The sequence below is a fragment of the Giraffa tippelskirchi genome, chromosome 10 (genome assembly GCF_054371585.1).
Source record: "Giraffa tippelskirchi isolate mGirTip1 chromosome 10, T2T-mGirTip1v1.2.pri, whole genome shotgun sequence".
NCBI lineage: Eukaryota > Metazoa > Chordata > Mammalia > Artiodactyla > Giraffidae > Giraffa > Giraffa tippelskirchi.
This window is the reverse complement of record NC_137284.1, coordinates 160,827,123-160,840,926: the sequence shown is the minus strand read 5'-3', so window position 1 is coordinate 160,840,926 and position 13,804 is coordinate 160,827,123. Positions and strand designations below refer to the sequence as shown.

At 52.5% G+C, this 13,804-nt stretch overlaps 1 protein-coding gene across 1 annotated transcript in view; it reads left to right on the top strand.

The window, feature by feature from the left end:
* PTPRN2 (protein tyrosine phosphatase receptor type N2) overlaps positions 1–13,804 on the top strand; it is a 587,908-nt gene that overhangs the window by 537,079 nt on the left and 37,025 nt on the right. Inside the window, exons 16-17 of the mRNA XM_081535514.1 lie at positions 3,625–3,698; positions 13,520–13,597. Coding sequence (XP_081391640.1) covers positions 3,625–3,698; positions 13,520–13,597 — 152 coding nt within the window. The remainder of the gene's footprint in view (positions 1–3,624; positions 3,699–13,519; positions 13,598–13,804) is intronic.

Below are 13,804 nucleotides of genomic sequence, written 5' to 3'. Positions count from 1 at the left end.
GATGGTGACACTCAGTGACCTCCAGAGTCTGCCGCCTCAAGGCTTCTCTGCCCTTGTCGTAGCCAAGCAGCTCCAGAACCTGTTCCTCGCTGGCGTTTGTGAAAACCATCCTGAGGTTACTGACAACTCGTCACAGCCACACAGCGAGCTTCGCCAGCCCAGCCGACCTTCCACCAGTCAGCTGTGCATCCGTCTGTCGGCTTGCCCTTGTTTCTAAATCCCTTCCGTCTGCCAGGCCTCACGTGGCACCTTACGGAAGCCGTTCAGCACAACGGCCCTGTGAGTCGGACTTCATCGTCCTACGCTTGGGATGATAAATCTGACACTTTAAATGCTGAACCGTTCACTCAGATATCACGAGGCTAGCAGGTGGCAGGGCTGGGTCGAGCCCTTAGCTCTGTGGCCTTTGCCATGTCAGTTACTTTATCTTTTGGAGCCTTAGTTTGTTCAGCCTGAAGATCTTTAGTTTCTTTAGCCTTCAGCCTAAAATTGGAAAGTGGTCCCTGTTCTGTCTGGCACAGTGTTCCAGGAAGAAGGTGATGAGTGTGAAACACTGGGACGGGTAGCGGATAGAACACAAGGGGAATCATGGGATAACACCAGTAACTCTTCAGAGACTCAGGAGGGACACTCACAGGGGCCAGTTCAGCAAAGCGGCTTCCTGAGGTGTCCGTCCCCTTCCCTCCTTGACTGAAGTTACCGCTGCGGGTCTCGTGAGAGGAGGACGGCCCAGTGATGGCGCCAGGTGCAGCGGGAGACGCGCCCTGAAGTTCCTCGTGTCCTGCCTTCCGGGGGTGTCTCAGACGCAGACCTTGAGGACACACCCACCTCTGCGTTCAGACACCAGCGCTGCGGGCGTGAAATGTCTTGCTCTGTGCTTGGGGTCGTCGTGTTGTTCGCTCCCGAGAAAGGCGTGTGTGTTCATACGAGGAAGACGAAGGAATCATTCGGGGGAGGGGTGGGGACTTGCTCACCCCAGCCCTGGCATCAGCTCCACCGCCCCTGCTGACCGGGAACGAATTGGTGATCCTCCAGCACTCTCTCTGCCTTTCACATCATGAAGAAAACTTGCGGCCGCCCTCAAAACAGGAACTGCGAACCACAAAATAGTAAGGCGTGCCCAACCGAGTGAAATGTCCCCTGGACCATCCCTGCTACGTGCAACCGCCCTTCACTGGACTCTGGCCCTCCCGGGGTGGCCCTCGGTGTCTCCAAGGGAGGTCAAGATGGTGCTACGCTAAAGAAATCAAGTTCACTGTCAATTTTAAAATGGGCATGTTGCTGCCAAGTCAGATACGTGATAGGTAGGAAGCAGAACTCTGAGCTTTCGAAGCCTTTGCCCCAGACTCAGGGGCGTCGCGGTAAGGGTGCCTTGTAGGGACGAAGGCGGCTGGGCCAGTGCCCACAGGGTGCAGGAGGCTGCGAGCTGTCCTCACAAGCACATTCAGGCTCCAGCCCTGCTCAGTCTGTCTCGCCAAACATCAGAGAGCCAAGCTCACCAAGATGCCCAAACTTAGGACGCGTTTTCTTGACTTTCCTGCTAGAAAATCCAGCTGGTGCTTGTTTACTGGGCCTGGTTGCTCATGGGGCTCCGTAGAGATGAAGGGGACCCGACAGCCCCCCAAGGCTGTGCCAGTTCAGTGCTACACGCAGGCCACACTGCTCCGGGTGGGACGGGCACCGTCTGAAGCTCCGGGCCCCGCTCCCTTGCGATCGCCAGCAGCCCTGCCCTGGGTTCTGGGTTCTCAGACCCTGGAATCATCTGACTACTGCTGTCAGCAGAGCCCACAGTGGGCTCGTGGAGGATGCATGCAGTGAGGCCCTCAGGAACCCTCTGGAAGGTGCTGGGAGCCCTGCCCTGTGCGTCCAGACCCCTGTGTGGCTGCAGCAAGCACGGCCTCCATTCAGAGAGGGGCCCGGCTTCCGAGCGGCTCGTCCAGTCTCTGGCTTGAGGTGTCTGAACACCCCCTCCCCTCGACACACGGAGAAACCGGGCTCTTAAAGTGCATTTAAGGGTTAGTGTTTGTCACGCGTTGGAATGTCAGAGTTGACAGATTTTTCTTGTAAGTTTTATTTCAACTTGCTGCTGCAATCATTTCTCAATCTCTCAAGAAAATAAATCTGTGCAGGACCCAAAGTCATTGGGTCCAGGGGACTTTAGAATCGGTGGCATCCGTAGCAGGAGGCTTGACAGCTGCCGTTGTAAACACCTTCAGAACATTCCACAGGGTGTGTTCCATGTCACCTGTGCTCAGGTAAACGTGCCAAGTGTGAACTCCTTCCTGATATCTAGATGTTTCTTACCTGCCTTATCTCTGCTGGGAAGCAGCCAACATTAATACCTTAATAAGACGCGCAGGAGGGTATCCGGTCTCCAGTAGATGTTCCTCTCCAAGTTCAGTCAGCTATAGGCCTCGCCGAGTTTCCCGACCCCCAGAACTGTCTAAAACAAGAAATAAGTGAATAAAGTCTCCCAGAGAAATGAGTGAAGCCTCTGAGCTCTCCTGCCCCCACTGCCCAAGCTGCTCCCAGGGCTAGGGGCAGGAAGTGGGGAGACCCGGCTGAAGTGCCAGGAATCCGGACTCGGACTTGGGGTGACATGTGCGCTGCCATGGAAACGCAGGCCTCTGGGGCTGCAGCAGGGCTCTGTCTTCTCAGCAGAAGCAGGTGTGGGGCGGCCCTCGGGCCCCGCTGTCACACAGGCTGACAGCGGGGCTCAGCACATCCCATTTTCCAGGTCGCCCCTTGCCGAGGGAGGGGAGGAAGGTGGGAGACTCGGGGCCCCTCGGGGTGCACTGTTCACTGCAAAGTCCCTGCAAATGGGCAGAGAGAGTTACCACTGAAGGCAGGGGAGTGCTTGTTCCAGAACCAAAATTAGGGATGATTCACAGATCAGATACATCAAGCTATGAGGGAGCATGTCCTCACTCCCCACTGAAGCATCTGGTTTCAGCATCGGCCAAGTTACTGTGCCTGTTGAAAGCACATTTTCATGTCGATGAGTCCTCATGTGGCTCCTGGCTCCCTCTTCAACCTCATTTTCTTTTGCCCTTATTTCTCTTTTAAATCGACATTCTTCTAAACACGAGTATCTTGTCATTTCTAGATCACAAAACTGGCTGTATTGAATGGTGGGCTAATAGCTTAATATCTCTGTTGGTATTTATTTTCTCTATGTTACTGAATATGTGTCATTTAAAAGCAAACGCTGCATGAGCTATTGCTGTGGAGTTGATTATCTTTAGCTCAGAAGGTAAAGAATCTGCCTGCAATGCAGGAGACCCAGGTTCAATCCCTAGGTTAGGAAGATCTCCTGGAGAAGGAAATGGCAACCCATTCCTGTATTCTTGCCTGGAAAATTCCATGAACAGAGGATCCTGGTGGGCTACAGTCCATGGGGTCGCAAAGAGTCAGACATGACTGAGCGGCAGCCGGCTTTGACATTGAACTTGGCACCAGAGCAACACTGGGTCCCCACACAGCCTGCTGCTCTTCTGCTGGACTGAGGGACCCCAGTGGGTGATGGAGGGTGGAGGCACGGGCTGGGAGCAGTGGGAGGAGGGGGCGAGCAGTGGCCCTTGAAGATGCACCACATGGGTTAATGCTCTGCTCTTGGGCTTGCAGATGACCACTCCCGGATCCGGCTGAAATCGGAGAACAGCCACAGCAGCTCCGACTACATCAACGCCAGCCCCATTGTGAGTATCAACCCTGCTACCCGCCAAGGCTGGGGGGAGGAGTAGGCCAGCCTGGCCCTGGGTCAAGAGCTGATGGCCAGTCTCCACCTGGTAACTAGTCTCCACCAGGTAACTACTTCCATCTGATAATTAGTCTCCACCAGGTAACTCTCCACCCAGTAACTAGCCTCCACCCAGTAACTAGTCTCCCTCCGGGTAAATAGCCTCCAGTCTGTAACTAGTTTCCACTTGGCAACTAACATCCACCCTGTAACTAGTCTCCACTTGGTAACTAGCCTCCACCCCGTAACTAGCCTCCACCAGGTAACTAGTCTCCACACTGTAACTAGCCTCCACCAAGGAGCCTCCACCAGGTAATTAATCTCTACCTGGTAACTAACATCCACCTGGTAACTAGCCTCCACCAGGTTACCAGCCTCCACACTGTAACTAGTCTCTACCTGGTAACTAGCCTCCACCTTGTAACTAGGCTTCCCCCTGTAACTAGCCCCCACCAAGTTACCAGACTTCACACTATAACTAGCCTCCACTCAGTAACTAGCATCTACCCTGTGACTAGTCTCTACCTGGTAACTAGCCTCTACCAGGTAACTAGCCTCCGCCTGGTAACTAGCATCCACCCTGAAACTAGTCTCTACCTGGTAACTAGTCTCCGCCTGGTAACTAGCCTCCACCCTGAAACTAGTCTCTACCTGGTAACTAGGCTCTGCCTGATAACTACTCTCCACCCTGAAACTAGTCTCCGCCTGGTAACTAGCCTCCACCTTGTAACTAGTCTCCCCCTGTAACTAGCCTCCACCAAGTTACCAGACTCCATGCTATAACTAGCCTCCACCTGGTAACTAGCATCCATCCTGTAATTAGTCTCTACCTGGTAACTAGACTCTACCAGGTAACTAGCCTCCACCTGGTAACTAGCATCCACCCTGAAACTAGTCTCTACCTGATAACTAGCCTCTTCTTGGTAACTAGTCTCCACCTGGTAACTAGCCTCCACCTTGTAACTAGTCTCCCCCCTGTAACTAGCCTCCACCAAGTTACCAGCCTCCACACTGTGACTAGTCTCCACCTGGTAACTACCCTCCGCCTGGTAACTAGTCTCCACCTGGTAACTAGCCTCCGCCTGGTAACTAGCCTCCACCAGGTTACTAACCCCCATCAGGTACCGGGGCTGGTGCACTGCCCCTGCCTGCTCTCCATGGCCCTTGTCCCCTGCATCCGGGGCCGAGGGGGCACAATGCAGGGTGCAGGGCCTGGTCACCCCATAGCAACAGCGTCCTGAGAAGTCGCTGCTGGAACCCATGGCTTTGGGGAAATCCTTATTCCCTACTTGGGGGAAACGGGAAAAAACAGGCCCAAACCTGCTGCATGTTGAAGTGATGGATGGCCTGGAGGGGGGTGGAAACTGGGTTGGTTCCCTCTGGGTTTTCCAGCGGGCAGGGTCTTCACCTCCTGGGGTGGGGGGGCCACAGCCATGCCTCCCTGGGCAGCTGGTATCAGACGGGGGCTGGGGGAGGGTCTCTGTCCTGGAGACCCTGGGGCCAGCAGGCATTCCTGGCTTCTGGAGAGTTCCCCCCACCCCCCGGCCACAGCCGCTATTCCCGCTGCTTCCTGCCCTGCCCCTGGGCGGGGGGCATAGGAGGAACCTCTGGAGTGGCCCCCAACACAGGGGGAAGAGGGGCTGGAAGGTGGGCCTGAGGGCTGGAGTGAGTGTAGGTGGCAGGTGGTGAGATGAGCTTGCTATCTACACCCAGAGTGCCAGTTGGCACCAGCTGGGCCCGCAGCAGAGCGTGGGGAGTGGGTGTGGTCTGTGACCCCTTGGTCTCGGCACTGGTCTTTGGGGAGGGTCAGGCCACCTCACTGAGTTCTCAAGTTGGCTTCAAGGACAGGCGGGCCGGACGCAGCACGTCCTGGGGCTCTGATGACTGAGGTTCTGGGAGTGTCGGTGGCCGAGAGGGTGGGGCTGTCTCTGATTCCTGACAGAGCCTTCTGCGAGCCACAAGCCACAGTCCCTGCTGTCATCGGGGGTGACCCTGGTGAGACAGTTCACCGCCTGCCATGAGCAGGACCGCTGACCGCAAACCACTGTCATCATGGTGGTTGATTGCAGTGCCTCTGTTGCATAAACCTTATTATCACAACACCAGGGCACCGCAGGTCAGTCCCACTTCCTGACACTTCACAATCACACGACGGGAGCTCCGTGTAACACACTTGCTGTGAGAAGGGGATTTGTGGTGAGCACCCCGTCTACACCCGCCCAAGCCCAGGCCCGTGTCTCTGGGGCTATTTTTAAGGAGTCAGGCCTTCGTTTCCAGCAGCGTAGACGTCAAATGTTGGCTGCATGTGTGCAGAGCCCTCACTGGAGCCCTTCAGTCAGTCTTCTCAGTAAACACTCTTGGGGAGTTTGGTATTTTTCCATCAATTCTAATTCAAAAAGCCAAGCAAAAGCCCCATTGATTTCGCAAGTCTCCTCTGATGAGGCTGGGGTTTGCACCTGCCGGGTCTTGGTGATGGGCTGCAGAAGGGGGAGCAGACTTTGTCCTGTTGGGCTCCTTCCCTGGAACGAACACGTGACAGGCCAGAGAAATTCCTTCAAGTCTGAGAGACGGGAGTTCAGTGTGAGGGGTGCCCGACTCTCCCCCGTGAACGGCTTCCAGCTTCCAGACATCTGGGCCATTTCAGGCTAGTTAGGACCAGGGAGGATAAGGGGCTGGAGGCCGCATCACCGCCCCCTCCTCTCCGAGCTGCCCAGCTCCCCACTCCTGCACCTTCCCCGTCTCTCTCCTGTTGGCGGAGATTTAGAACAGCCTCCTAGGCACAACGACGGGGCAGGGGCGTGGGTCAGAAGGTGAGGCCAGGTGAGGGACGTGATTTTTCAGTGACTTTTTGTTTTCCTTTTATTTCACCCCACAATTCTTTTTGTTCACATTTGGGAGGTAAGTATGAATTAGAAGAACTCGACTCCTCTTCTCCCTGAAATGACTGGTCCTGTGACAACAAGCTTCCTGGCAGAGCTGAATGAGAAGCTACGATTAGAAGCCCAAGAAGCCCCAGCTGTGCAGAACAATACTACAATAATTACACCCGTCATATTTGTACTTAGTCCTCATTAAAGTTCAGAGAAGCCATCAGTGCTAAATAACGTGCCATCTCTGCTTTGAAATCAGAGGTCACCGAAGTCTATGGGAATTCTGTGAGAGAAACCGTCAGCCACGCGGGAGTTTGGTCACCACAGTCTATGGGAATTCTGTGAGAGAAACCGTCAGCCACGCGGGAGTTTGGTCACCGAAGTCTATGGGAATTCTGTGAGAGAAACCGTCAGCCACGCAGGAGTTTGGTCACCACAGTCTATGGGAATTCTGTGAGAGAAACCGTCAGCCACGCGGGAGTTTGGTCACCACAGTCTATGGGAATTCTGTGAGAGAAACCGTCAGCCACGCAGGAGTTTGGTCACCACAGTCTATGGGAATTCTGTGAGAGAAACCGTCAGCCACGCAGGAGTTTGGTCACCACAGTCTATGGGAATTCTGTGAGAGAAACCGTCAGCCACGCGGGAGTTTGGTCACCACAGTCTATGGGAATTCTGTGAGAGAAACCGTCAGCCACGCAGGAGTTTGGTCACCACAGTCTACGGGAATTCTGTGAGAGAAACCGTCAGCCACGCGGGAGTTTGGTCACTGTCGGGCATGGACTAGGGGTAGTGCCACCACGACAGCACACAAGTTCCCCACCAGGGGCAAGTCTGAATATCTCAATGACGCTTGAAATTAAACTTACTCTTCACTCCTCTGTTTATTAATAGAGGGGGAGAATTGTTTAATTTTTAAACTCAGTGCATTTAACAAGTTTCAGTTCAGTTCAGTCGCTCAGTCATGTCCAACTCTTTGCGACCCCATGAATTACAGCACGCCAGGCCTCTCTGTCCATCACCAACTCCCGGAGTCCACCCAAACCCATGTCCATCAAGTCAGTGATGCCATCCAACCATCTCATCCTCTGTCGTCCCCTTCTCCTCCCACCCCCAATCCTACCCAGCATTAGGGTCTTCTCCAATGAGTCAACCCTTCGCATGAGGTGCCCAAAGTACTGGAGTTTCAGCTTCAACATCAGACCTTCCAGTGAACACCCAGGATTGATCTCTTTTAGGATGGATTGATTGGATCTCCTTGCAGTCCAAGGGACTCTCAAGAGTCTTCTCCAACACCAGTTTAAAAGCATCAATTCTTCGGCGCTCAGCTTTCTTCACCGTCCAACTCTCACATCCATACATGACCACTGGAAAAACCGTAGCCTTGACTAGACGGACTTTTGTTGGCAAAGTAATGTCTCTGCTTTTAAATATGCTATCTAGGCTGGCCATAACCGTCCTTCCAAGGAGTAAGCGTCTTTTAATTTTATGGCTGCAATCACCATCAGCAGTGATTTTGGAGCCCAAAAAAATAAAGTCTGACACTGTTTCCACTGTTTCCCCATCTATTTCCCATGAAGTGATGGGACCAGATGCCATGATCTTAGTTTTCTGAATGTTGAGCTTTAAGCTGACTTTTTCACTCTCCTCTTTCACCTTCATCAAGAGGCTCTTTAGTTCTTCTTCACTTTCTGCCATAAGGGTGGTGTCATCCGCATATCTGAGGTTATTGGTATTTCTCCCAGCAATCTTGATTCCAGTTTGTGTTTCTTCCAGCCCAGCGTTTCTCATGATGTACTCTGCATATAAGTTAAATAAGCAGGTTGACAATATACAGCCTTGACGTACTCTTTTTCCTATTTGGAACCAGTCTGTTGTTCCATGTCCAGTTCTAACTGTTGCTTCCTGACCTGCATACAGGTTTCTCAAGAGACAGGTCAGGTGGTCTGGTATTCCCATCTCTTTCAGAATTTTCCACAGTTTATTGTGATCCACACAGTCAAAGGCTTTGGCATAGTCAATAAAGCAGAAATAGATGTTTTTCTGGAACTCTCTTGCTTTTTCGATGATCCAGCGGATATTGGCAATTTGATCTCTGGTTCCTCTGCCTTTTCTAAAACCAGCTTGAATATCTGGAAGTTCACGGTTCACGTATTGCTGAAGCCTGGCTTGGAGAATTTTGAGCATTACTTTACTGGCATGTGAGATGAGTGCAATTGTGCGGTAGTTTGAGCATTCTTTGGCATTGCCTTTCTTTGGGATTGGAACGAAGACTGACCTCTTCCAGTCCTGTGGCCACTGCTGAGTTTTCCAAATTAACAAGTTTAAGTAGGTACAAATCGACTCTTCAGAAAATGATAACTGCACAGATACACTGAACATCACAAGAAATTGTCCAAATAGGGGGAACAATTCCTTGGTTTTCAGATTGATATGTGTACATCCACGTATTTATAATTATAGTTGGCATGTGTACATGCTAAGTTACTTCAGTCGTGTCTGACTCTTTGCGACCCTATGGACTGTAGCCCACCAGGCTCCTCTGTCCATGGGATTCTCCAGGCAAGAATACTGGGGTAGGTTGCCATGCCCTCCTCCAGGGGAGCTTCCCAACCCAGGAATCAAACCCGCATCTCTTACTTCTCCTGCATTGGCAGGTGGGTTCTTTACCACTAGCGCCACCTGGGAAGCCCAATTATAGTTTATATCCAATATTTTTCTTAAATCTCTACTCGTAAGAATGTGAAAATAATTTAAGCTCATAAGCCACACTCTCTCTCACTGATTTTACTACAGTTTCCCAGCAAACTCTCACAGTAAGACTTGGTGTCTGGAAAAGTGACTTGAAAACTCTGCTTGGTAGGGTCTTATTTTTAAAAACCGTGTGTGAAATTTGCTTTGCATATTATGAAAAGCAAGTAGAAGTGGTCTGGGGCAGAACCAACCTTGCCCTCACCTACACACCAGCCCGCAGCCTCCCCCAAGTCAGTCGTCAAGGCTTCAGAACATGGGCACCCTGGTCTTAATATACTGAAGGCTTAACTTTTAAGATGAGTTTTGTTTGGAACATCAGGGAAATATTGGTACGTTTTCTGATGCAGATTAGAGCGAGTCACTCTATTATAACTCTCCTTCTACAGCTTGAACCAGATGTCTACGGATACATCTTGCAGGCACCCTGGTTCAGGTTGTGTCTGATTTTCGTATTGGCGGATAGTTGATTAATAATGCTGTCCGAGTTTAAGGAGTGTGGCAAAGCGATTCAGTTAAGCATATACATGTATCTCAGTCCAGTTCAGTCGCTCAGTCATGTCTGACTCTTTGCAACCCCATGGCCTGCAGCACTCCGGGCTTCCCTGTCCATCACCAGCTCCCGGAACCTACTCAAACTCATGTCCATTGCATTGCTGATGACATCCAACCATCTCATTCTTTGTCATCCCCTTCTCCTCCCGCCTTCAATCTTTCCCAGCATCAGGCTCTTTTCCAAAGAGTCGGTTCTTCGAATTAGGTGGCTGAAGTATTGGAGCTTCAGCTTCAGCATCAGTCCTTCCAATGAATATTCAGGACTGATTTCCCTTAGGATGGACTGGTCGAACCTCCTTGCAGTCCAAGGGACTCTCAAGAGTCTTTTCCAGCACCACAGGTCAAAAGCATCAATTCTTCAGTGCTCAGCTTTCTTTATAGTCCAACTCTCACATCCATACATGACTACTGGAAAAACCACAGCCTTGACTAGACGGACCTTTGTTGGTAAAGTAATGTCTCTATCTATTCTTTTTCAAATTCTTTTCCCATTTAGGTTATTACAGAGGACTGAGCAGAGTTCCTTGTGCTATACACTAGGTCCTTGTTGGTTATCCAGGAGGCGTCTTCATGAGAGTTAGTCAGCCACATGGACAGTAGACTCAACACAAACTTTGGGGGTCTACTTTTTTGGAATAAAATCTCAGAATCCCAGAGCTAAAGGACCCGTAGAGACCACGTCCCACGTCTCCAGCCCCTGCCACCCGTTTCACAGACACAGACGGAAGCCAGAGAGCCTGACTTTGCCCACGGTCCTGGCGCTCTGTGTGACCACAGCGGTCATTCAGATGAAAGTACGATACAAAGAAGTGAGGAAGAAGGGGGACGATCGGCTGTGACGTCAGTGGAGGCCGACGCTCATCCCCACCAGGAGCGCCGGTGGAGACGTCCTCGCCCACCCACCGGGGCGGCAGCCAGCGTGCCTGCACGAGGAGTCATGTTCCCAGAAACACAGTCTCCTCTAATTACCACGCCTGTCCTGCCCTGCAAGTCTTAAGTGTGCTGAGACTTGTGTTGTTCAGTTAAACGTTTGCTTTACTTTGGTTCAGTCACAGATGCACAAAACTGGACAGAGGCTGCTGTGTATGAGCAAGGGCTCATCTTTGCTACACGCACAGAATCTGCGTGGGATGAGGTGACGGTGCTTGTCTTCCGAGCGACTGTTAAGCTGGTGGCACAGGTTGCCGCTCTGTGATCATTTACTGCCCTCCAAGGGGCAGCCACGTGACACAGTCAAGGGGGAGGGGAGTGACATGGGCCATCGCGCACCCCCTGCCCCCAACCCCACGTCCTCCCATCTCCAGCTCAGGTTGATGGAAATGCAGTGACATGGAGACCTCTCCCTACAGGGGGCCTTATTTACCTCCCGAAACCCTGATCCGATTTTTGCTTTCAATCACATATTTCTCACTGCGAAAGCAGCTAAATGTGCTGGCTTGTACATATGAAGGATTTTAAAATGCGTTGCTCTCTGAATTGCTTTGGGCAAAAAAGCACATTTGAAAAGGAGGTGGGGTTATACTTTTCATGCAGAACTATTTGCAAGGAAGAGACAGGGTCCCTGTAAATAGCTGTCACCCCCAACAAAGGCATATTTTAAACATCAAAACTCCTTACTTCTGCCAAGCACGTTCCCACTGAAACATTTTAATTGGGGCTTTCAGCAAGAGTAACATAATTTTACCTGTATTGTGTGTTGTTGTGAATTTCCAGTTTTAATTACGATCACTAAATTAGACGCACAGAAAGCGTTTCTTTCCTGCCCCCACCCCTTAGCCAGCGTCATCTCGCTGTGCTGATGGAGTGACTTACATCTGTTCTCCTGTGCTCTTTGCCGCTCTCATGGTCCACGTAATTATAAGGTGCACTGGGGGTGTCCTTTCAGGCTGACAGCCGTGGGCTCTGAAAGTGCTGACGGGCAGGCAACACCGGATGCATGTTAAAGGGCACACAGCCCTTCTCAAACCCAAACTCGGAGGGGGCCTTAGGTGACCCGAGGCTTCCAGCCGACACCCTCACGTGTCACCGTTGAATCGTGCGTGGTTGCACCTTTCTTGTTTTTCACCATGTTGGGAAATGAGTTCTTAACAAGTACCTTTAAATTTGGAGCATTTTAAATCTTTCATCAAACCCTGGTGTCCAAGAGTAGAAACCAGTGCTGGATGGAAAGAATAAAGGAGGCTGTATGTCTGATAAGTGAGCGGTTGCCTGACACCCAGGGGAGACGGAGACCCGCCTGCTGTCTTCTGGGGGGGAGTCTCTGTGGTCCCCAGGGGGGGACAGTGAGGACGTCCAGCTGACACCTCACCTGGTCCCTCCCTTGTCCTCTTAGGACACCAGCGTGAGAGGGAGAACACCGTCTGATTTAATCTGATTTGCTGCTCCAGGCTTTGTTCTCATGTTTTTTTCTGCTTAGTCAGTCTTGGAATTAACTGTTCTAACGAAGGTCTTTTAAGCCAGACTTCCTCTCTCGGAGCCAGCAGATCGACAGCCAGGAAGCTCACTGCTGCATTCTCCTTTGTTTGTTTGTTTTCGATCCTTGTCTTGCGAGGTGGAAAGAGAATATGAAATGAGCTGCTGGAAGCCTGGGCGGGCCCGTCCCCGGCCAGTGCCTGCCGGGCTGGCTCTCAGACCTGGGTGACTCGGCTGGGCCCTTTCGGGGTGCAGAGCCACACAGCAGCACCGGAGGGGATTTACCTCATCTTGGGAGGCAGGAGGCACTGTTGCTGGGCCCCTCCAGGTCTAAGCGATGCCCGTCCAGTGCCCGCAGTGCCAACCTCGGCCGCATTACTTTTGAGTGTGGAGGCCACGCACACCAGCTGAGCAGCTCCACAATCACAGTCGTCCACGGACCTGTCACCATGTGGGTGACCCGGGCACCTTCCCTGCCTCCCCCCGGCGCCGCTTCACACGGCCCCTACGTGGCTGATGCTCTGGCGTCCGGTCTCTGGTTCACTGGCCTCCATTTCTACCGATGCTGCTCAGTTACCACCATTCCAGGTGTCAGAAGAACGTTCAGCCCCATCGCCAGGCACAGGGTCCCCAGGCCCCCTCTAAACTCCAGGCACCAGCCCCCCAGGTCCCCCTAAAATCCAGGCACTAGGCCCCCCTAAACTCCAGGCAACAGGTCCCCAGGCCCTCCCTAAAATCCAGGCACCAGGCCCCCAGACCCCGCCTAAAATCCAGGCACCAGGCCCCCAGGCCTCACCTAAACTCTAGGCACCAGGCCCCCAGGCCTCGCCTAAACTCCAGGCACCAGGCCCCCCTAAACTCCAGGCAACAGGTCCCCAGGCCCCGCCTAAAAGCCAGGCACCAGGCCCCCAGGCCCCCCCTAAAAGCCAGGCACCAGGCCCCCAGGCCCCCCCTAAAAGCCAGGCACCAGGTCCCCAGGCCTCGCCTAAACTCCAGGCACCAGGCCCCCCCTAAAACCCAGGCACCAGCCCCCAGGCCCCCCTAAAATCCAGGCGGGTTTGAGTCAGGAGGGGTCTGGCAGGCGCCGTGGGGTTGTGTTGGGCCTGGGGGCTGCCAGCCAGGCCGCAGGCCCCGGGCCTCCCCGCCCTGCCCTCCCTGAGCTCATCTTCCTCCTGTGCTCCTGTCTCCGCAGATGGACCATGACCCCAGGAAGCCCGCGTACATCGCCACCCAAGGACCCCTGCCCTCGACTGTGGCTGACTTCTGGCAGGTGACTCTTTTTAAATTAAATCTTGTTCTGAGACTAACAGCTTAATAAATTGATCATGAGTAATGCCTTGGATTCAATTAAGCCAATTCAGGTTTGTTTACAGGTGTTCATCACGTGTTCCTTATTTCAGAATTTACATGAGCTTGTTCATATTTTTTATGATCAGCCTTCTTTTCCAAAACTTGAGATGAAAAATTCCCTTTGAGA